Raw genomic sequence first — 24467 nt, 5'->3', positions numbered from 1 at the left:
CAACAGGTTACATTTTTCCAAGTGCTGAGCTTGCAGTTTTTCAGTCTTGTTATGAATTGCTCTGTCTTTAATGGTGAGTGGTCAGAACTGGTCCCATTTTCTTTGTAGTTTCTCTATAGCTACAAAGCTTCCCTGCAGCTTCACCTCACCTCTGCTTTTCTCTCTCCCCCAAACTCCCCTGTATCTTTTCTTAGGAAAGTTTGTGGCAGTAGGAAGGCGGAAAGAATGATTGCTGCCATACAGCCCTGGTTTAGAGGTCTGGTCCTGCATTCTCATCAGTCAATAGAAGTTCGCAGTGTAGAACTTAAARTATAGTCAGGCCTTAATCCAGATTCAGATAAAATGGTCTTGCAGGCTGCAGTCAACCTTTTATAATCATCGCTGAGCTTGGCCAGCTGGAACATGCTGAGCTGTGAAGGCTGGAGCTGAGCCCCAGGCCACAAAGCCTGGGGTTACCTCTCCGTCTGGGCAAAGGGGTGTTGGAAGCTGAGGGAAGCAGGGTTTCAGTACTGCTGAGATTTGGGGTTTTGGGAGAGGGGTTTGTGCAGCCATTCCTTGCCCCATGTCCTGCAGTGCACCCCACTGCTCCAATATCTCCCTTTCCTCAAATAAACCTACTCCTCTAAGTTACTCTGAGATCTTTCCACATTATAGAAGATTTGTATCTTCTGCTTATGAGGGCTGCTGTGATTTAACTTCTCAGTTTAGGAGTTCATGCACATCATGCAACCATAGTTTTGTCAGTATAAAGGAGCTTTAAACCATCACAGTCAGTCCTGAACAAGAAGCAGGGTCAGCTACACTGGCAGTTACCATTTTCATCCTGATACAGGCACATCCGTACTAGGGATGGCACCACCAAAACTACTTCAGTAAAATATCACTTTGCAAGTGATGTAACTATACCAGACACTGTGTGCAAACCAGGCCTCACTGGGCTCTGTGAAGATTTGTCATTCCTGCTTACTCAGATCTTCAAAGACATTAAGATGCCAAACTCCCACGGGTTCGAGGAGGATGGGAATGCTTTCAGTGGGAGTCAAGCACCCAAGTGCTCCTGAGTCCCAGTGCCTTCCCCCCACCCAGCCCTTGCCTCTTTGCTTGCTCACGCTTAGCCCTGTGAGTCACGATTTCCCAGGCCATTCATTAGTGGCCTGGCTGATTGCACAGTGAACTAAGGTGAGTGGTAAGTGAATCAGATTTTTTTTGTAGTCTCAGTGATCCCAGTGGTCTGGGAAGAATTTTCCAACACAAGCAAATGGTCAGTAAGGGGAGGCAGGTGGAGGCAGGAGCTCTGAGTCTGTTCTTACCCTCTTCAGCTTGCGTATGAAGAGAGTCAGCAGGAGCCAAAAGAGCGTCGCAGCCACACAGGTACAGGTCAGTGTTATTAGCTCCAGGTTTGACCTCTCCGATGTGCCTGGGAAAATCAAGTAGCAAACATTTTAGAAAATGAGCTGCAAAACAGCAGCAGTTTATGTTTGTTTGCCATTAAAATAAAATGCCAGGAAGGACTAGCTTCTTTTCAATGGGGTTTTAATCTCTGTTTGGCCTGGCTCACAGAGCCTGGAAAAAAATGGTCTCCTCAACAAAGCCATTGTACTGAACATGGCAAAAGGGCACTAGATTTGTCAGTAAGCTTTTGGTAAAAACCCAGACCTTCTCTGAGGTGCAGGAGGTGAAGCAAACCAGGTGGAGGATGGCCAGCCAGACAATCATTTTCTTTTAAGGTGGAAATTCAGCTGCGGAGTATTTTTAGCCTGATTTTCTCTGTGTGAGAATGTGTGTGTGCCTGTGTGTGTAGTTTCACCCCGTGACAGTGAAACCCATCTGGCCAATTCCAACTGTATGTGGCAGAGGAGCAGAGGTCTCCGACACACTCAGTCCCAGTCAGTTTCAGGAGGACAAGATACACCTTCGTTATTATGGACATCAGTGAATCCAAGCTCTCGTTCCCGTGGTCTGGATGGCTCAGGCCTGGCACCAGGCTGCTGAACTTGACTCAGGAAAAGCATGGCACATATGTCCTAAGCCCCATGTCCATCTAGTAGCTTGGACAGCCCCAGGGCGCACTCCCGGGGAGCAGTGCCAGGCTCCCTGTGGGGGTACCCCACCTTCCCCATCCCCAGCAGCGGCTGGCAGAATCAGGCTGTTAGGAGGCTGGGAGAGCTCTCCAAACCAGGGAGCAAATTAAACACAGAAAAGGAAAAACAACAACAGCAACAACCACAAAAAATGGAGCAGCAAGAAAACATGAACTTGAGAAATCTGGAGAATATTAGATTCCACTGAAAGATCCTAAAAAAAGCCCCAAAATTAAATTCTCTTCAGACTGCTACTTAGTGACTTGTAAAGTGGTTTCAGAGGAGGCTGTTTTGCAGATTGTGACAAAATACCGCACTTTCCACAATATGCCCTCCATCCGATTGGTAGTGAATGCGAAAAGCTCGTATTCTGCCTCTTATTCTGATACACCCTCCAGAGACAGGAGGAGAGGACAAGGAGGAGCAATTCTGAACATGATTTCACAGTGGTTTTGTCAACTGCACTTGCAGCAGTTTCAAACCCCAGGCAACTCAGTATTACTCCTGACAAATGAAAAAGGGATGATTGATGTCTCACTGGTGGGCTCACTGGGTAATCAGGAGGGATGTGTTGCCTGGTTTTAGGCAAGGCTACAGAGCTTTGTTCACAGTTTGAATTGCTTCCTGTAGCTGTGGCTTAACTAGCATAATATCTTCCCTCTTTAAAAGTGATAATCAGATTTGTGTTCATGCCCTATATTTAAGATTCCTCAGGCATGTCCAACCTGGAGCTTTGAGAATAAAGCTGTTGAAGCAAAAATATTACTGCAACTACAAGTGTAGGTACAAAATATCTATTTCCCCAAAATACAAACTGTTAAATTTTCAAAAGTATGAGTATTTTTTAAAGGCTTAAATTATATATGGGACATAATGATGGCAAAAATGATACAGCCTAATACAGCTCACTTGTCCTCTGGCATCAGGCTTTCCATTTGCATATGTATACTCTTCTCTTGCTTCTGAACAGTATCCACACAGATGGCAAGTAATAGTTTCTGACATTTATTCAGCAAAACCTGGAGGGACTGAAGGTTCGTTTGTTGCCACTGCTTCATATGACAGGACTCACAAAACCCATGAGGTACAATACAGCCTGTCCCAAGGTGGAAAGCAGCAACTTTCTAATGGCTACTGTGTGCCGCATGGGAGTTAATGAAGAGATGTGAAGGGTCTGTCTTTGAAATGTCAGTGGGATTTTAGGCAACAAGAATGCATTTCTCTAAGCTGGAATTAGGGTAGGTTATCAAACATGGGATTCCAAATCTTGTGAAAAGCATTGCGGCCAGAGCTGGCTGAATGCCTCTTAGCTGAGTAGGAAAAAAATTGATTAGAGGTAAAACAGGTAGGGAAGAAGAGTCAGGAGGTCCACAGGAATGAGAGAGTGCAGGGAGCACACAAAAAGGCTGAGAATGAGAAAAGTTTGGAGTGACTGTGAATACAGCCTGCAGTCTCTCTACACCGTAGCCCAGGATTTCTGGCTCCTGCCTCACGCCCATCAGACTTTCATCCACTAGTCACCCCAATACACACAGACTTGCCCCTCCATGCAGCTTTGCCTCATCTGCCTCACTCCCTCCTACAACAAGCAGCCCTACTCCTCCCCCAAACTCCCTCRCAAGAGACTTCACTCGCTGCTGTATGTGTTCAGAGCATTACAGAGGGGTAAGGGGAAGGTGACTGAAGCAGGCAGGGCCAAACAGGAGTGGAAGCAGTAGATACCACCTTCACCTCCTTACCTCTCTCTCTCTCTCAGCAGGCACAGTAGCAGCCCAGGACCATGCAGGTCCTGCTGAGCAGAGTTCAGGGAAGATACTCCATACTAACCAACAGATTCCTTCAGGCATGAACAGAGTGTCATTTGCTTTGAGTACCACTTTGGGCAGCTGACTCCTCTGCTTAGGCCTTGGGCTGTCATGGTCTCTGGTTTGGACTAGCACACCTAGGACTTCAGGCTCTAAAGGTCCAGGTGCAGCTCTGTGTCAGGTGCAGACCAGGAAAAAAATAACATCTGAGGTACCAACACCATTCTCTGCTGCGCCCAAAGGGTCTCAGTGTCCACCACCCGCTATACCAATGCGGTCTGTCCTGGCTTTATCTGTGTGATCCCAAGATTACAACTGTGCAGCATTGGGAAAGGTGTCCAGAGAGGCTGTGGACTTTCCATTCTTGGAGGTTTTCATGACTTGGCCAGACAAAGCCATCGGTGACCTAATCTAGGGTCAGCAATAGTCCTGGTTTGCACTGGGAGTTGGACTGGGCTCACTTCCAACCCTTGCTGCAGCAGTCTAAGCAGCTCCTGATGTACAGTAATAGGGATCTTTTCTCTTACAGTCATCCACATAATGCTGGTTGAATCTCATTCAGTCACTGAGGGAATTACAGTTAAAGTTAACTGAAACATTCCCAATAACTTCAGAGTCAGAGTGGCCCATAAGGTACAAACAACATTTTGAGATGCAAAGGTAGATCGATAGATAGACAAACAGATAGCTATATAAAAAACAAACATCCTTTTCATGTCAGAGCAGTTGAATGAATGCTTAGYAAGTATGATGCTTTCCTTTCTCATCAGCAAGGATCACATAAAGTTGTCAATTATCAACTTTAATATAAGGCATGTAAGTGAGTTTAAGCTGTAAAATATGCTTTTTCCTTCACCAACACACCCCTTTCAAATGGTGATGCGCCTTTGTAACTAGATGCATGAAGGACGCTCCCCTGGGGGAGTGTGCAAGAATCCCCAGGTGGAGAAGCAATGGGAAGGTTTTAAATGAAAAGTTGCCTGTTTGGAGATCAGTGCAGACAGCTTGTCGCCAGGCATGGCCCTGAAGGTGAGCTGCACAAGAGAGCCTGAATTCCCTGTGTTCAAAAGTTTGCATCGATATGTATTTAAGAATCCACTTCGCTCCTTTTTTGGGTGCTATGGCAGCCATTTGCTGTTCCTGTTCGTTCCTTTGAGATTTGCTGCCTTTTCAGTTTCTCAGCCAAGAGCAAATGGACAGCTTGCTCCAACATTTCCAAAAATGTTGCTCCTCTCCTCCTCAGAAAGCATTACAAGCACAGCTTCCAAACCAAACAAGGGCTGTGATTATTTAAAGACAGCCCTTGGATTCCACCATCCATTCATCCATCTCTGATACAAAAATAACCCATTGTTTTATCTATAAGTATAAGAATGTTTTTTCAGAGGAAATAAAAAGAGCAGACAGTTTCCTTCCTGACTCATTCACGAACTACTCTTCCAATCTGTTAAACACAGCCATAGACACGAGGCATTGCTCTGCTCTCTTTGATCTGCTGAACTGCACTCTGAGAACCACTGGTACAGAGAAATGCTTTATTATTTGCAGTTGCAGTTACATAGCGTGTATTTCTGAGAAAGCTGAGGAAGTGGTAAAGCCTCAGGCAAACCTCACGTTAAAAACCTGATTCCGCATCTCCAGGCTCAAAAATGGACTAAGAGGTTGCAATTTGTTTGAAGAGGGACAAACACTCAAGTTCTGTGAAGGCTGCATAGGAATGAATGAAAAAAACCTCCAGTAAGGTCCCTCACGCTTCACACAGATGGAAGAGAGAAGAAGAATTTTTCCCAATCATAGTATGTAAAAAAACCTCTTTTTCCCATCCAATCTCAAAGTTATAATTTTTAATATGATGGACTATATCTCCTGCTTGTCTTAGAGCTCCCACAGTAATTATGCAAGAACAGTGTCTGCGGTCCTTGCAGGACATGCAGTTGGAGAAGAAGCTTTCCCAGTTGCTGTATTTCCTCTTTTCTGGATCATGCACAAGGAGATATGACTTCCTAGAAGCCACCCTACAGAATGTTGGTGGTTGTAATAAATATCCAGGATATAATGATGTTAAAAATCAATACAATAATGAGTTGCATTGTCCAGAATAATCAATCATCAGGATGCCTCTGACAGCAAGCACTTAGGGGCAAGTCATTCTTCTAGTGATTATAATAGTCATTAAAACCTTCGTATTATTCATAAGGAGATGATAGTTGGTTTTTACTCTTTGATTACACCAGTTAGGCTAGCCCACATGTGCATATTCTTATCCCTGACCATTCAAAGCAAGACCTGTATCATCAACAACAACAATTAATTGAGACTGCTAAAGCACTTGTGACAGAAAATCAATATTGATTTACTAGCTGTAATTGTCTTCTGCTGTAGGGCAGTATCCAAATATTCAAGAGTTATATTCAGGCACATTTAGCAATTGTATGAGAACATCCACAAGGACATAATCCTTGCCTCAGAGACCTGGTAGTGGTCAAAATGCCTTATATAAATAAAGAGAAACTAAATGCATTTAGGACTATTTACCTAAACCATTAGATCAATAAGATAGGATATGTCAAATTTGCACATGGAACTCATGTATACAGAGAATGTCAATCTGCTTCTCCTTTCTCGTAATATCTGAACCAAAAGGATATTCAGTGAAACTGAAAAGTCACAAAATAAACTTGATTTTTATGCAATGTACAATGACTCAAAGGAAGTCACTGCCCCAGGTCTAAGTCAAGCTTGACAGAAGTCAGGAGGACAATGCTGTACATTTAAATGAATAGCAAAATAACTCAAGTAATGGTAGCAGTAATAATTCAATCATACCTACTTCTTACATTAAGTACCTTTGAAAAATGCATCTATAGTTATTGCTAGGGTAAAATCTTCTGATCCTATTTGGCAGCTCAGTTTACATAGAAAATAAACAAATGAAAATATCTAAAGCCTCTAATTTTGATTGAATTAACCTGAAATGGGAAAATGAGTGGGTAGGAGCATGTTCTTTATTTTGTTTTTTGTTTGTTTTGATGATACTAAATTTACATTTGTCTTCTACCCTGACCCGATCTTTGTCGGGTTGAAGCAATTCTTCTTTTTAGGTCAGTATAAACACACTCTGAGTTAGCATTTCCTGTTAGGCTTCCTTTCCAACCTGGTACATTTCCCTTGCTAAGACTTCCTTCAAATTGCTGCATTCAGAGATCACCACATGATGCACAAGTCATACACTCTCCTTTCCAGCTTGAGTAAGAACATCACTCTGGCAAGCTTGCTGTTCTCATTTAATATCATTTTTTACCTTGTACTGTGACATACGCTGCACTCTCCACAGACCCTTTTAAGTTGGTGGCTATGCACTGGTAAAGTCCTTCATCCTCCTCTTTTACTCTTTCAATAAACAGCATTCGGCTTCTGGGCCCTAAAATTATTCCTGTGAAATGAAATATTTTGCAGTGAGTGGGAGCCAGGATATAAACAAAAACAGCCACTTGTGTAATAATATCTGCTTCAAGTTCTTCTCAAAAGAAATCTGAGCCGCAGACTGCATAGCACAATGTTATCTGCAGGAAAGCCAAATATACTTGGATGTTTTGGGAAACTTTTGGAAATCAGTGTTTATAAAGCACTTGTGAGAGTGAAAAAGCTCAGCCTAAGAGAATGATCCTGGGAGCACTTGGTATTAAGTATGGTGAATAGCAATATGCTTAGACTTCCATACAAGTGAGTTCTTCAGTATGTCTCCAATTTTTAAACACATGGGTGGTCTGATTACTTAACACCACACTTATCAAGGCAGGTCTGTCTCAGAAGCAGTCTGAGTCTTGGAGCACTTCCAAGACCTAGTTCCATTCATCCACACTGGCCTTACAGGCAACCTGAATTCAGACTTGCTACAAATCTCATTTGTTCATGTGACAGGGGACACTAGGCCCATTCTAGGAAGGACTCCAGCTAGTGCAAAAAAGGTCCCGTTAGGTGTATCCTAAAACACAGGAATTAACCAAAGTTTTCAACACCTCCAGCAAGCAAGGAACAGAGGCAGGCAGCAGATTTGGCCTCAGGCCTGCCTTTAAGGCACAGTATAGCCAGGAAATGTGTAGTTAAGTACACATTTACGCATTTGGCACCAAAACAGAACTATCATCCCATTGAAGTGTATTCTCACCATCTATTTCAGGCACTTCACTCAGGCACTCTGACTTACCCTACAAAGACATTTTCCTGGCTCCTAACCTTGTGTGTGTTGCATTTACACCCAAGTTAGATACACAATCTACCTTCTAGAAGATSGTGTGAATAACTCATGTTATAACCATGTGGTCAATGTAAAACTTCACAGAATCTAGCTCTAGATTATGTTTAGTGTCTATGTTGCAAGTCTACACATGCTTATAACTCACTTTAACAAATACGCAGAGATTTTCCCAGTGGCCTTTATTCATTTTACAGTAATTTCATATAACACAGGATAGAATCTTGCATGCAAATTTTCTAAAACATTGCTATTAAAGACTAAGGATACGAGTTCCCACAGACCAAACCTACTTCAACATTTTTACTGAGCTTTTAAGACTATCTCATTGTGTGGTTCTGATTTGGATGTGGATGAATTCCCATGAGAAAAGTTTTGCCTTTTTCCCCATCAAAAATTTCCACCTTTTGGTCCTAAAATCTTCAAGATTCTCTTCAAGAAACACTTCCATAATTGTGGTTCCATCAGACCTAGACCTGTAGCCTTAATTGATCTTTGAAGCCACAATCTGAACACACCAGTAAACATCTCTCAAAGTTTTCTTATAACTGCAGCATAACACCTGGAAGCTATTCCTTTCTGCTGCATGAAACCTAGATTTCCCTGGTACAAGTGGATGCATTTCATTTTGCTCGGGGACCCCAGATATGGAATTAGTCCAGTGGTCAGCCTATGAATCTAGAGCAGATTTTACATGCCTGACCACAGACTTCCCCTGGTACTTGTACACATCACTCAAGCTTGGATTTATCCTGCCTAGCTATACGCTGGCCAAGACACCTAATCCTTAGGCTCCCTCTATAGTAAATAGAGAGAAATAGAATTCTCTAGAGATGACTTTTCTAAGATGCAAATTGAGAAACATTTTTCCCACTGACTCCATGACACCTCTAGCCTGGGAGAGGTTCTGAAGTTAGATGGTGTAACCCAGCATGCTGCGCTGCTGTCTGCTCACCTGTAAAAGATGGATAATACTGCTTCTCTACTTCAGGATGCAAATGCCAGTGACTGTGGGAATGGTTACATGAGACAGATAAAGCACAATGAAAAGGTTGTAAAAGGTGGGGAAGCATACAGAGCTCTCACCTGATCCTTGCTGTATTTCTTCATGGTTTTTAAACCAGGATATCTGTGGCTCTGGGATGCCATGAACTTGGCACTCCAATATTGCAGAGTTACTGGTGTTCACCGTCTGATCCGTAAGGTGCCGCAGGAGGGCTGGTGCCTCTTGAGCTACAAGACAAAACAATATCTCCATTTTACATTTCTATAACTGTGGATTTTAAATCATCTTCCATACCAGCATTTTAATGATGTTAGATATTGGTGCAGGTATTCTACCAAGTTCATTGTTCACAGATGTTATTTACTGTTCCAGTTTGTTTAAGAGCATTTGGTGTGTACAGAGTATTCCCTTTACTGGGCAACAGCAGGTTATGATGACCAATGGTTCAACACCCAATGCTGACATTGTTTAGAAGACTTCCTCAATTCCATTATCAACCACATCTGTTTACCAAAAGCAATGAGTTTCTCTGAGAGCTCAGAATTCTGCATAATCAGAAGAAACAAACTATGACATGAAAGCTTTTAACAATTAGCAGAACAACCTTAGATCAGAATATCTCTGCGTCAGTGATAGCACTACACATTTCTATACACCAGTATATCCATGAATGTGACTTTTATCATTTATTTACTTTAAAGAGTATAGTTATGAATCCTATTCAGTAAACTCACACAATCCAAAACCAGAAACCATGAGGACAAAAGCATTGTGTTACATCTCCCAAAGTCTTCACAAATTCTTCCACTTTTCTGATTCACATGTTTTGCTGAAGTCAACAAGGCCTGTCCAAACCACACCAAAACCAACAAAACTGTGTTGGTGAGAAAGGTACCCCATGCCCTCAGGCAGCCCAGAAACGCTGGAAACCCTGGCGGCGGCAGCAGAAGTGAGTCCTAGCATCAAACACAGCACAACACCACCACTCCTGTTTCACTTTTATCTGCTTGAATTCATACAATGTGATGTAATAGAACACATTTCCATGACATTTAGTGACAGTGAATATCAGAAGTGCACCAGTTCTGCTTCTGCTCAAGAGCCTCCCAACTGAACAGAAGAGCATCCCAAAGACACTCTATAAACATCATGTTAAAGTCATTCCTGGAAGAAGCAAAGCAACAAATCTTCCTCATCTTCATTTCAGCTGTCCCCCACTTCTCCCCCACTTTCTTACCCAGCCAAAGACTCTTCTGACAAAAATCGAGATATCTGCCACACTTATGTTCATTATGTAACAACATCTTTCTGTCACATTTGCAACCGCTTACATGATCCCTTTTGATATTTTTGTCCCTTAAAAGTAGAGATGGAGAACCCAGTGCATTCCTGAACAGACTCACAGATGCAGATGCCCTGCAGATTCCCTTGAATTTTCCATTCTTGCAAGAACTGATTACTTGCAATCTTCCCTTTCAAGGACAATGCCAGTGTTTACTACTGTGGTAAGACACACATTATGAAATATAAAATAAAATAAAATAAAATAAAATAAAATAAATCACCCTTTGCAAAATATTTTCTTTTGGACCACAATAGACATCAATACACCAAGTTCAAGTATATTATCAGCTGAACTTCTGACATTCTGTGCTTGGAGGATTAAACTCTATACTTTCAGAAAAATTGACTCTGTTGTCTGTCAGACACTTGCATCTTCACAATCATTTTATTACCAGCTGTGAATAAAAACTCTCCAAAACAACTAAGCACCAACGTACCACCAGTTTATCCAGTGTGTGAACCCTGTAGTACTAAAAGCTTTTCAACACTTCTAAAATAGGCCATCTTTACTATGCTCTTATCCCTTGAAATTAATTTCAGCATAGTCATGAACCCTCAATGACCAATGTGGTCTTTTATGTGCTGCAAGTCTGTCGTTTCCATGGGCAATACTATTATTTGTTTACAGTGTAGTAGACAGTCTGTTCTCATTTCATAAACAGTAATGCTCATGAGAGAAGTTGTGAAGTAAATTCTTCATCAAATACCTACACAATGACATTATCAACAATATTTTCCCTGCYGCCAGAAAGACTGCCCTTTTGTCATTTATATCTCTCCTTGATTTTTGCATGGTTCTCATTCTTCACAAAACAATCTGTCTGTGAACAGGTGTGGGCTGACACACATTCACATACACAAACTGAGAGGAGGTCCACATTTCACATTTATCCGTGGTCCCTGTTGGACCCCCCCAACCCAGGCATTCAAAAAGAAGGAGGACAAGATGACACAACAAAGGCAAATCACACATTCTGTGGGTTATTTGCGATTAATTTTAATTTGTTTATAGCCATACACTAGAGATGGGTTTTCATATTAAGAAAAACTTTCTTGCTTAAAACTTGGATCCAGTCACCATTCACGTACTCTCAATAATTTCTGTGCTGCAATCAGCTGATTTTTCATGGATTTGGTTAATCTGCAGATTACTCTCGCAAACCACCTGTTTCTCCAGTTCGTTTTTGCAGTGAAGCCAAAGGGGAGATTTTTCAAGCGAACCTCAGCTCTGCTCACCCTGAAGCCAAGGGACTGCACTTGCGTTCAGCGTGGGCAGAGCTGAGATGCTGCTCCCCGAGCTGAATGCCAGCGTCGTACTCAGAGCCCCTGTGCTTGCCTGCAAGGCCATGGACGCTGCCTTTCCAGACCAAATTCTGCTCTCAGTTACACCTGGGGAACTTCACTGTAGGCAGAAGTTGGCCCAGTGGAGCTGCAGGAGGTCCCTGAGGAGCACCCCTGGCTTCAGAGCACCCAGTGAACCAGGGACAGGGAAGAGGAAAAATTTCCATTTCCAAAAGCAAACATGAGGGAAAACATTCAAATTTGTTAATTTTGGGGTATACTATTTCATTCCATGCATTTTTTGCACTTTGTTATGTTTACGGTAGCATATGCTGTTTGTTCATTTGTTTTTATTAACCAGTACAAAAATATAAATACATGCTTTAATTTTAACACACACACAAAAAAAAAGAAATATAATTCACACCTTTCTCCCTAAATAATATATTACACAACAGAAGGTAGAGAAACTAGAAAAATCAATGAGATTCTCCTGTTATCTAAGGACACCAAAAGTGACAGTAGTTTTTATCTGGCCACCAAGAACTGCTTTCCTCAAACATTTCCAGTGAGGTTTCGCTGTGCCTCCCAACATGTGCGGTCACACAGGGGTTTTAACGCATCACTGCGCAGCATGGCCTTCTGAGCACCCGTTGGGACCAGACTGGCAAGACGTCCACCCAGTAATGTGGTATACATCATTGCATAACAATTTCACAGAGGAACAGTCTAATCTCCCCGTCAATTTGTGACCCAAACTCATATCGCCTGGCAACTGCCTGCTACGAGTTACCATGCTGTGGCTCCCAAGGCCATTGAAAATTCATAACGTCCTGTCATCACCGCCCACCTTGCCATCAAATCTCTTCTCACAAAATAGCCTCGTAAAAAAAGGGGGTTCTGTATGGCAATTCTCCTGAAGACTTGAAAATGCTGCAGAGCACACTTGCCCCATTTTAAAGCAATTACCAATTATTTCACTTGCTTTTTAAGCATATTAAAAAAAAGAGAGAGAGAGAGCCAGGTTCCTTTGCAAGAACACATTGTTTCTGGAAGCCATCACGCTAATAATGAACAAAAGAGCTACTGTATACAAGCAGGCTATAGGTGACATTTCAAGATATAAATGATTATTCTTTTCTTTACTCTGACAACTTCCAGGTTATCAATTGTTTTCTAAGCATTTTAGGCTCCATGAAACTGGCATTATGGGGAAATGCTATTGTTTACCCTTTCACACTTGACAAAAGCAATTCCCACGTGAAATGCAAGTTTAGCCGTGGGACACAGTCTTGATACCTAAAGGAGGAAATTGTCTGGTGAGTTCCCAAGCACAAGAAACTGTCATGTTGTCACCCTCTATTTTAAAGCACAGCCACTTTGTTCCTTTGCTGTAGCTATTTTGGTCACTACAGACTATTTTGTTATGGCTTATGTAAATGCTATATAAATGATCAATCATAAATGTAACCAAAAATAATAAAAGCTATGTATTGTAAAAAAATAAAGTTATCAGATCTATTAAAAATAGTAACTTCTTCCTTATACAGAATTTATAATACACAGAAACGTCTCATAGCAAAACTATGAAGAAGGAAAAAAAAAGGRGAAACACTTACAAGGAAGTTTTAGATTGCCCTTAATTCTCCTTCAGCAGTTTGGCTGATTCTTAATCCCCATAAGAAATCCAATTCTCATTTGCATACCAAAAGCAAGGATAGTTTTAATGGTTTTAATTTTGAATTTATATTTTTAAGAATGTATTAAACATTTCACTGTGCTGGCTGCAATCTTGTCAGTCATGTTAGTGTAATATGTCTCTTTTAATAAAATAATTACAACATTACAAATTCCTGTATCTTCAGGTCAGGAACAATACTCACACTTGTCTCAAAAGCTTTTTACATTAGTGCAGAACTGACTTTAAAAATTGACCAACACAGCAACTGGAAGTCTACCTGGATTTATTTGGAGAAACATGGTTCACGTCTGTCGGTTTTAAAATCGTCATTATTATAAATGATATGATAGGTCTGTGCATTATTTCAACATTTTTATTTCTTCCCTGCATACTTCCTTTAGAAGACACTTTTTGAAGATTAATGTACTTTAGTGTAGAAAATAATTTCAAATAAATAAGCATTAGAACTTGCTCAGCAGGTAATATTTATAAATCCATCAAGATCAGATTAAAATAAAAAATATATAGTCCAGTCAATCTCAAACTGAATTGTGCTCATTCTGCACATTAAAGTTAACTTATTAAATGTCCATTGTTGACTGAAAACAGCAGTTTTTAAAGTTAATCAGTTTGTTCAGCTTTGACACTTTTGACGAGGCCGATATCAAAGTGGAAGAAAAGATTGATCCAAAGTTTTCCTTATTGCTCAGTAGGAGACAGCAAGAAAAAAAATAACAACATGCAAAAATGTAGCACAGGGGATCTTCCAAAACCCAGCTTCCACGTGCTTTGTCAAAGCAGAAAACACCCATCTGAACTGAACTGGAAGCTCATGCGTTATGATTTTGTTTGCTATTCCTCCTACGTCCAACCCATGGGGGGATGTGCACCACCTCAGGGCCTGAAAGGTAGCAACAGTAATAAAAAATCAAGATGATATGAGACACCTGTGACTGTTTAATGAGTCCTTTAATGTTTTACATTGATTTGTGTTGTACAATCATTCCTTGTGCTTTTATATTTGAGGATCCGAGAGTAAACAGCCTTTTTGTTGCAGTGCTCACCTCTGATTGTAACGTCTTTCTTTTGAAGCACTTCTTTCCCCGTGTATATGTTCCTTGCTCTGCAGGCATAGGTGCCCGAGTGCTCCAGGGAAACGTTCTTGATGGTTAGTGTGAGGGTGATGGAGTACTCCTTGTTGAGAGACTTTTTTGCTTTCGTTTGATTATTTACTGTCCTCGGTAAAATCCAAGCAATGTCTTTGTACAGGAATTTGTTGGCCGAACAGGACAATATCAAATTCTCTCCTTCAATAGGCATTTTTTCCAAATTAATATGGAATCCATTCGGTACATCTGTCAAAAATCAAGAACACCTTTTAGTTTATATGAAATGAATAAGTCAAAATTAACATGGTTTATTTTTTTCCCTTTATCGGGAAGCCTTTGAAATAATCAGTGATGTTGCTGTCTTCCTTCTGACATCTCTAATCTTTCATTTTGTAGGCTAGGCTCCAGCTATTCTTATAATTTGCCACAGAGTTACAAGACACTTGGGCTTGGTCATCAGTTGGTGTAAACTGAAGTTGCTCTTGGAAGTAGTATGCTTATACAAATGTTATGCCCACCAAGTTAAGACAGACTGGGGCAAGGCACCAATTATTTAAATTATTTAAAGCAGAATTATTTAAAGAGAACACACTGGGATTACAAAAAAGGAGAGAAATTGTGATCTCAGCTTCACCTCATGAACTGCATGAAAGAAAACGAATCTTAAGTGGACAAGAGAAAGATACTCCAGGTCATCATACTTGGTTATATTGTTTTCATGCTGTTCATGACTATGCAGACATACAATGTCTATTTCTTAAGACATGGCACTTTCAAATCCTGAGAAATTACTGAATCTGCGATTATATGCCAGAGATTTCCCTTGGAACAGAGGTATTTACTCTTCATGCCTTTAAAACATGTCAGCCGTTCAAGAGGAAAGCAGAACCACCACCGTCTGCCTGGGGTGACCAGCTGTCTGCAGGCAACACATAAGATGAAGATCACTCTATTCAGACTACTTGGCRTTAAGTATAGGTGAGTAATATTTCCACTTGAGAAAAATCAAGGATCATTATGCCAACCATTTGGTAAGCATAAATATGACTTAAGTTTTAACAAAGATCATCTGTAGAAGATAGTTCAGGCAGGAACTAATTTAGCCAACAACATAAAAAGTCCTACTTGCAGGTCTTTGTAGCATTATTGCAGCCTTGTCTAATTCGGGAAGGACATAGACTCAGGGCAGAGCTGACTAGCTCACCACCATCTCCACTTGAGACTCARCCCTCAGGTAAGAGAGTTACGCCACTGGCTTAAGTGAAAGTAGAAGCAAGTTCCAGACAGAAAACAGTTCCGAGTCTTCCCCCTTGTCTGCAACCTCTCTTGGTTGTAGCCAATTTGTAGCCAATATGCTGATAAAGGCATTTCCTTCTGCTTGTTTAAGTGAAATCGACTTTGGCCATTTTCAATTGTTCTCTGCCTCCTAATCGCTAGGGCACTTGGCTGTGAACTTGACTCAGGATCATAAGAATAGTTTCATCTTTCATAAGGGAAAATCATGCCTTCTTTTCTTATCTCTCAGAGCTTGTACCTCTTGACACAGACTTTCATTCAGTTCCAGGCTTATCGATGTCAGTTCAGGTCTAGCACCACAGCAGCAAAGCGTAAGGAGCATTGGCAGACTGTCTTGTACTGAGGCACCATGAAGTGCATGTGAATCAGCCCTGCAGCTGTCTGCCCAGTCTCCAGTGAATAATGCCCCCCACCTTCTTTCCGTAACCTCTTTTCCTGATTGACCAATTTAGCAGAAAGCTTYTCTTTACTCCTGAAATCTTCACAATGCCAGCCTAGCTGCCTTGCCTCCCCTGGATACCCGTGAACAAGATGTGCTCACTCTTGCCTTTGAAACAATATTCTGCATATTGAAAGTCTGTCATCAGTTGCTCCCCTGAGTATCTTCTTTTCCAGAATAAGCACTGAATGTTAAATACCAGCTAAATGAGCTCCTGCGAGCTTGGATTGAAATTCCCTCTAACTGTAGGCACTTTCCAGAGAAACACCTGACTTCTGTGGTATGAACTCCTCATGGCCTTGCAGTGAGGACAAAGTGTGTGCCTCTCATTGGTTAGTGTCCAGATATGCCAAAGATTAAAGAAATGGAAGCTGTGACCTTAAGATACTAGATTGGATTTTAAAGCCTGTGTGCTTGCTTGTTCCTCTTGCATTTCATTGGTATCTTTTTTTCCTCTCTCCAGCAAGCAAAGCTAAAAGAAAAGCTTTAAATTTAGTGAACTTATTTGTACATGACTATCACCAACATCCTCTCTGATGTGCTAAGGGCGCATCAAGCAAAAGAGATAAGATCAAACCTTTCCCTAGAGAGAGGGATACAGCATATTTAGCTGTAGCCATCAAAATGTAGACATCTATTGGAAGATAATTGTTTTCTGTATGGGCAAAAGTTTACAGTCAATGGAGTGACGCAGGCACCTCCAGGGGGCAACGCAAACCATGTACCTTAAGATGAGTCAAATTCCAGAGATCCTGATCCCTCACACTTAATTTTGAAGCGATCCTACATGAGCAGCTTAGATTTAGATATCTAACTTTTAGGTTAAGTTAGATGAAGTGAATCCTGTGCTTGGTTTCGTTAAAATTCAGACATGCTTAAGTCCAAAAAGTTAGCCAGATTTTTGATTGTGGATATTTACTTGGATCAAAGAAATTGCTGTGTCTTCTTCACACTAGATTTGAAATGGTTCTCATATGTATTGGGAAAGTCAAGGTACTGGTCTGAAATAATGCTAACTTTGGCTTTTGAAAATGCCAGTAAAAGCTCAGAAGAGCCAAGCAAAACTCTTAAGATGAAACTAAAGATCCCCTGGGACTGAGAGCAACTGAACTATTTTTAACATAGGAGGATAGCGTGCCAACAGAATAATATAGTTGCAACTACTTCCATGCTGTCAGGTCTGGAACTTTTCCTAGATGTGTCTTCTGCAAAGATAGACTCTATATTCCAAATAAATCTAGGGACAAAAGCAAAATGCACAGGATTCCAAGCAAATCATTTGTTTAAAGACTACAAGTCCCTAATATATGACACCTCTCATCAATTGTTACTGACTCAGGCTAGCTAAATAATGTGGCTGGGAATAATGTAAAAGTGTTTTATTTACTTTAGTGATTTGGAGCTTCCTGTGGAAATAGCTCCCAGGTTTCCTGATGGAAGATTTTGTTTATCTTTGCCAAGCACCATCAGGAATCTCAAAATAAAATGCGCCTAGTGACATTGGGAAACCAGGGAGATAAGGCAGAGCTGTTCCTGTTTCACCCTCTGTAATTGCAAACACACCCATGGGCCTGCTGCGTGCCAGCAAAACAGGCCCGAAAGTAGGGAAAGGGGCAGACTGAAAGAGAGGGGGCTACTACAGTTAAATTTGGCATAACAGTATTGTTACAGAGACTGCTAAATTATCAGTGAGCAGAAGAGCTTTCAGAAATCACCTTTCCATGTTGCTTTGGTATAAGGCGGACAGCTACATTTGTGCTGCAAAGGTTTGCTTTTAGAATTAAGTCAGTGTGACAGCACCCCAAAAACACCCTTCGCCTGGCATAGGCAGCAGGAGAGGAAGGCTGTTCCAGAGCCCATGGACCTCATGTCCACCAGCCTCAAGTACAGGCTGTAAAATTATACCACCCTCAAACCTCCCAGAAACACACATGCAAATTGCACTTCAAGCCCAGAAATAACGAGCTCTGCAATAATTTAAATAAGGGCTTGTTCYTACTGGGACCCTTCTGATATATTTCCTTGCACTTAATTCCTCACTGCTATCTTTCCCTGTAGTGGGGGGAATGTGCCACTGCAAAACTGGGGTTGCTGGGATGAGCACTGCCTTCCCACCACCTTCCCAAAGGTTTCTGCTAGGGCTGGGAAGAATCATGGTCTAGAAAAGAGACTTCTCACACCAGCATAGCAGCTGCACTATAGCATGTGCTTTTTTTCATCCTCAAGACAAGATCTTAATGAGTTTGAATGAGAACAGGATTCTTCCTGTTCAGGTTAGGCTTTCTCTCTGCCTACTATTTAGGATACTTTCTGGCTTTTACAGATGGCAGCGCATTCTCTTCCTGCAAGGGATCACCTTCTCCTGCTTAGATACTTTCTTCTCTTACACTCAGTTTTGCATGGTTCAGACTGGCTTGATGTGGCTCCAGCAGCCCCAACAACAAAAAATAAACAAACTCCAGAGACCTGAGGTATTGGTTTTGGATTCATCAGAAGGAAATGCTCTGCAGTGTCCTGCCCGTTAGTTCACATCCTTCAGCATTTTGGCTGTCATTTTTTATTCCCTCAGTGTGTTTTTCAGCAAAGGCTAGAGAAATGATGCATTTGTTTCTCAGCTGACGTGAAGCACAGGCTGTTACCCAACCACAGCAGTTTGGTCTCAGCCTGACAGACGAGAATTACGATTATATCATTCAAGCCCAACTGATGCACTCTCTGCACAAAACAGAAGAATGAGCCTAGTTTGATTTTTATAAGAACAAAACAGCAGTATTGTTTAAACAAGCTGCGTTCTATCAGTGCAACTGAGCGTCAGCAGATGAACAGGACTTTCCATGTCACACAATTGAAGTGCTCAGCTCCAGGAACTCAGAGGACAAATGCATTTCAACATCAGCACCCTATATAGAAAGGTTGCCACCAGTCAAGACATTAAGAATTTCCAAGCCATAATAAAGCAGCCACTCCTCTTTCTGAACATCAGCCAATACAAGAGTCTTCAAAAGAAAAGTCATAATATTCTGCACATTTACAGCAAGCTTTGGTATCAAGGAGACGGATTTCCTTCTACCCCTGGTTGAGATCTGAGAATGTGAGGTCTAAAAAGGAAACTAACACCTTCATGTCATAGCACAAAATTATCTGAAACTACCATCAAAAACTTTGAAAGGGAGATTTGGGTACTGCAAATGAAGCCCTTCAAAATTCAGCTTCATTTAGTCTCAGTGTCTTACATGAACACTGACAAGTAAGAGCCAGAGAACGTCAAATTCTGCATCTTGCATATTAAAAAATGAACCACCTCTGTGAGTGACTTTCAGTGCTGCTCAAAGTTGCATGCGAAGCCCCCACAAAAAGATGAGAATATAGCTCAATTAACACATTAATTTATGGAAAGCTATGTGTCATTGTTTAGCTTTCTGTCCAAACAGACACAATTTAGGGGTAAGGATCAAAGCAAAACTGTGATTCTAGAACCAGGGCAGCAATCATCTTCAGGCTGGCAAATGTTCGTGTCACATCCTTTGAGAGAACATGAAGATACTCTTCTTGTTTTCATATTTTAACAAACAGCCTGTTTATGTGTCGCTTATCAGTTTATATTTTAATAAGTAGCTCTCATACTTATTACTAGATTTCCAAATTTATAAATAATTGGCACTTTCTAAATGTGGATGCATCAGAACACTCATAAATTTTGGTCCATAAAACGAGGAGAGGGGGACATTTTACAAGGAGGTTTTCTTCCTTTTTTTTTTTTTAACCAGCTCTAGTGACTGTGTGCCTACTCTCTCTTGATATTCCCAGTATAGTAACAGAACGAGTTTCATTAAAATCAGTCATCACAACAAAACCAGGTTACAGAAACAGCAAAAAATAAAAGGAAAATATTAAACCTATTTTTCCCCTTCAGCTTCAAGATTATGACTTTGGCATTAAAATATCAGAATGTTGTAATCGTTTGTCTTTTCTCATATTTAGGAAAGAATTACATTAATGATCTATCCTAAAAGTTGTCATTAGCCTAAGTGCTTCATGAACTATCACTTTGTAAACAAAACCAAAATGAATTCTTCCACCAGAAAATAGGTCCTTTGTAATGGCATTTGTAGAAATTATGCTGCTATATCATGCAGTAGTCATTCTTAGAAAACCCACCAGTTTTTTTTTCAGTAATTCCTGAACTCAAACCATTTAATCTTTTTTTTTTTGGAACCTGCAAACACTTACACCCACCCACTGACAGAAACATATTCATATGCACAGCTAACACATATGAGTCTTCTCAGTGTCATGGCCCAAGTTGCATCCAAGGTCTTTCTCAGAAGAGGGAATAAAATTCATTAGTTTGCACCCTGCCATTTTTCTGCCTGTGAGTTGCTGTTGTCCCTGAGAGCTGTGAGAGGCTGCCAAGTGCCACAGGCCCCTTTCTTGCACCACGCTGCCTGCAGACAGTGTGAACTGCTCTGAGCGCACCTTCATGAGACCTGCTGGTTTGCGAGACCTAGCAGAAGGGGCCTGTAGAGACCAACAGTGACACACATGACACTGACTTACTGGTCAAAATACAGTACCCCTTCATGTACAGAATGATTGCAGAGGTTAGGCAATATAAAAGGTCAAATTACAAGTTGCTATATTTACAAGCAATTTGTGCCATGCTGGGATACTTGATGGAGGGATATCACTCATCAGATTTGGTTCCCCTCTTAGAAATCCAGATCACCTGCTTTGAAAAACCCTTCTAGAAACACTGAAATGCATGGTATGAGTTTACAAGTGCACATATTGCAATAATTCTCATGGTTTGGGATGTGTAAAAGCCATGACAGCCTAACAATTATAATTCCAGGACCAGGGAGCATGTTTAGCTCTAGTAGGGACTACCTCTTACCTGTTACAATAAAGCTCATGTTTCTTTCGGCTTTCCCCACTTTATTGGCTGCCACACAGCTGTAGATTCCAGAAGATATGGCTTCAGCTACAACCAGAGTGCTAGCGGTCTGCGAAAGAAAGAAGAGATTTAGCTCTCAGTGGATCATGAACTTGTTTAAAAGCTTCCCTTCTCTTTTTACTAAGTCACTGTTAACACTCCTATGATTCAGTCTCTCCATTCATTCAGTGACAGGCACCACTGAGGCTATTTAAAGGAGATATCACCATATAAAATTTTGGAAAGGATGGAAAAATAACAGGAAACAAGCTCCTCGGGAGACCATTATATTATCAGAGCCACCACAAAGAAAAATCTTTGAATGTGTCTTTCAGGTTGACTTATCTCTTGTTGATGTAATGATAAGTTACAGAACATGAAGTGTGACGCAACATGGTTCACCCCAGGGGACAACCAGCCTGTAGGCAGCCAGTCAGCAAAGGGACTAGGTGAAGATCAACTCAGGCACTTGGACAACACCGGGAAAAGAGTAGCTCCATTTGACACTAAATGCATCTGATTTCTCCTTCACTCTCTTGTAAGTCTTATGTGAAAAAGGGCACGGGCAAAACAGAAGTTTAGTCTATTTTGGGGGGACTATCTCCTCTTCTTTGATTTAATATTTCTATCATTAAACAATAATCTGTTGGGATTTTTTACATTGTACTCTAGCACCACATTAAGACAGAGCTGAGACATGGGGCATGCACCTGGGTTTCAGCAGTGGGAAGTGCTCTTGAATGTCACAGTGTCCTGTTCTTCTACCTTTGTGTCTCTGCCTTAGTTCTTCTGTAAAACATGTACTGGCAGGAGTTACAGGTAGAATTGTGACAGTGATGAAAGGAAATTGTGTGGCTATGAAATTTTACTTTTTTGAATTATTTGAGTTTTTTTCTATAAACCTTCAAAATATTTTTGGTGCAATTAATACATTCTTCCTTTAAGTCTGTCTGATTGCTGGAGTCCATAGACAAGCTCAGGAGGGTGAGTCAATGCTAAATAAAGATGAGTTATCTGAATATAAACACTGGCTCAGTATTCACATGGCTTCTACATCTCCTATTCAGAGACTTCATGGCCATYCCCAAACTCCTTGTTGTAACTTCTACATAATATAGACTTTCTGGTATCCCAAAACATTCTTTAGCAGAGAGAGACTATTACTTTTCCAGCTACTCAAGCAAACATAGTGGAGTCAAGTCATTTGATTTTGGCTAGATTATATGTTTTAGAAAGATGTCTTGCGGCAAATTCAAGACTAAAAGTGATGCTAATGATATCCTTACCCTGTTAAGCTGCCTGAGTGGTCAATTATCTGTCTGCTAAGAAGTTACATCTCATTTTCAATTAGAATTTTTCTAACTTACCTTTTTGGCTGTTCTGTGAGATGAAAGAGGCTCAGTAATACCAGATAGATAATTACAGCCCTTGAAAAAAATCATCCCATTTTACTAAATTCAGTAGACTGACCTCTATAAATTCCTAATTATAAATCACGGGTCCAGCCCTGTCTATATTTTGTCATTCTCTTTGAATTCCATCCAATTTTTAAATATCATTTCATAAAGTGTGGACATAGGGCTCAGAGCAAGATTTCTGCAGCCCTTTTTGCCAATATTAGCTTGGAATAGAAGGAAGTCTTGCAACATCTGCCAGAGGGCTAATGTGGGTGGTTAAAAACTGCTTCTGCCATTTCCACCACAAAATAAGGCTTTCTTGTGTCTCTTCATATGACCTCATAACAACTTTGCAAAGGTAGAAACAATGATGCAAAATGCACAGTAAAGGAGAATGAGGCTCTTACTTTCTAACTCCAGGGAGCCTGATCTTTATCCTACTACACTAAGAACCAGAGTGTTTCTGAGCCTGAAGAGAACATGGCAAATATTTCTCCCACAATAATTAGGATTTTTTGGGGGTAGTATCAAAGAGTATATTGTCCTGACACTGTCAGGTATTAGCTTTTAATGGAAAATTTTCCATAATGTCTGAATTTTACTACTCCAGCCCATTATTACTTTTATTAGACTGAGGTTTCCATATACTTTTGCACTTAAGCAGTATGACTGTAGTTACTGATCTGAGCGCTTATAGGTTATGTATCCACATGTATTATATGACACTAGGAAACATTCCCGGGCACTGAAACTCAGTGATTTACACTGTTAAATTGTTAACATGTCCCCAGCACTGCTTTGGTTTGGACCAACTTGCATTGTCCCAAATACTCCTCTAGCACAGACTAACCAACACTCCCAAAACGCAGTCTTCGAGCAACCATCCTCTTTTGAAGGATAAGAGAAATTACTGTTATGAGCATTGGCCATTCTACACATGCTGGTCTTAGTGCCACAGAGCAGTCATCAGTATGTTTACTTGACTAATACAGAGATAACCATAGCATCTAGGAAAAAAGCAAGACTAGCTTTGCAACAGAACAGAATCTTTTAGCAACACAATGTCTCTGCACACATCTTTTAGCTTATAAATTAGCCATAAGGATAAGATAACATCTCTTTAAATTGTTTGTGAGCCCTCCAGTGGTGCAAACTGTGCTCTGCATTGCGGATGCCAGCCAAAACCCACCAGAGAAGCGGCATTTACAAAACTAAGCCTGGCATGTTTTTGTTTATTGAGCAATTATGGTTATGCAAGATCAGTTTGTGCTGTGTGGTTCCTCCATACAGCTATTGCTGCAAAAGGAGTAAGAGAAAAAACAGATCTTGCAGGGTTGTATCAACCATCTTGGCAATGGATCATGAAGTTTCAGGCCCTGGATTAGCAACCACATTATACACAGAAAGTCTGAATCAAGTTACCATAAGCAGACAGAACACAGCAAATCCTTCCAGGCCTGCTTGACTTCTTGAACATACTCATCCATCTACAAACCCTATTTACCACCAAATTTCTGATCCTTTCTTCCTCCTTTCTGTACCCACCTCACCTGAAGCACTGTGCTAAGGGCTCATTTCAGAGCGAGAGGCTAGGGAAGTGAATCATGTATTGCTGCTGCTACTGCCAGCAAAAAAAGAGGTGTAAAACAGAGACCATGAGATGGAAGAGGAAATTGCAGAGTTGTCCATAATGGAAGCTGATGAGGAAAAGACTGGGAAAAAGAGAGCGCAAAGCAACTGGCAACAATCTTTGTGGTCCGGAAGCAGGATGGACTGATCTTTCCTAGAGTGTATCCTTGAAACTCCCTCTTCCCATAATAGCTTAGATAAAGGACTCTAA

General features: G+C 41.0%; 1 protein-coding gene across 1 annotated transcript in view; it reads right to left on the bottom strand.

Moving 5' to 3' along the window:
- The window catches only part of FLT1 (fms related tyrosine kinase 1), a 95745-nt gene that overhangs the window by 26607 nt on the left and 44671 nt on the right, over positions 1 to 24467 (bottom strand). Inside the window, exons 10-14 of the mRNA XM_026074341.1 lie at positions 21192 to 21300; positions 14518 to 14808; positions 9228 to 9374; positions 7188 to 7319; positions 1311 to 1417 (exon numbers count right to left, since the gene is read on the bottom strand). Coding sequence (XP_025930126.1) covers positions 1311 to 1417; positions 7188 to 7319; positions 9228 to 9374; positions 14518 to 14808; positions 21192 to 21300 — 786 coding nt within the window. The remainder of the gene's footprint in view (positions 1 to 1310; positions 1418 to 7187; positions 7320 to 9227; positions 9375 to 14517; positions 14809 to 21191; positions 21301 to 24467) is intronic.

Source organism: Apteryx rowi, unplaced genomic scaffold (assembly GCF_003343035.1).
Source record: "Apteryx rowi isolate R43461 unplaced genomic scaffold, aptRow1 scaffold_386, whole genome shotgun sequence".
Taxonomy (NCBI): Eukaryota; Metazoa; Chordata; class Aves; order Apterygiformes; family Apterygidae; genus Apteryx; species Apteryx rowi.
This window is presented reverse-complemented; position numbering and strand designations above follow the sequence as displayed.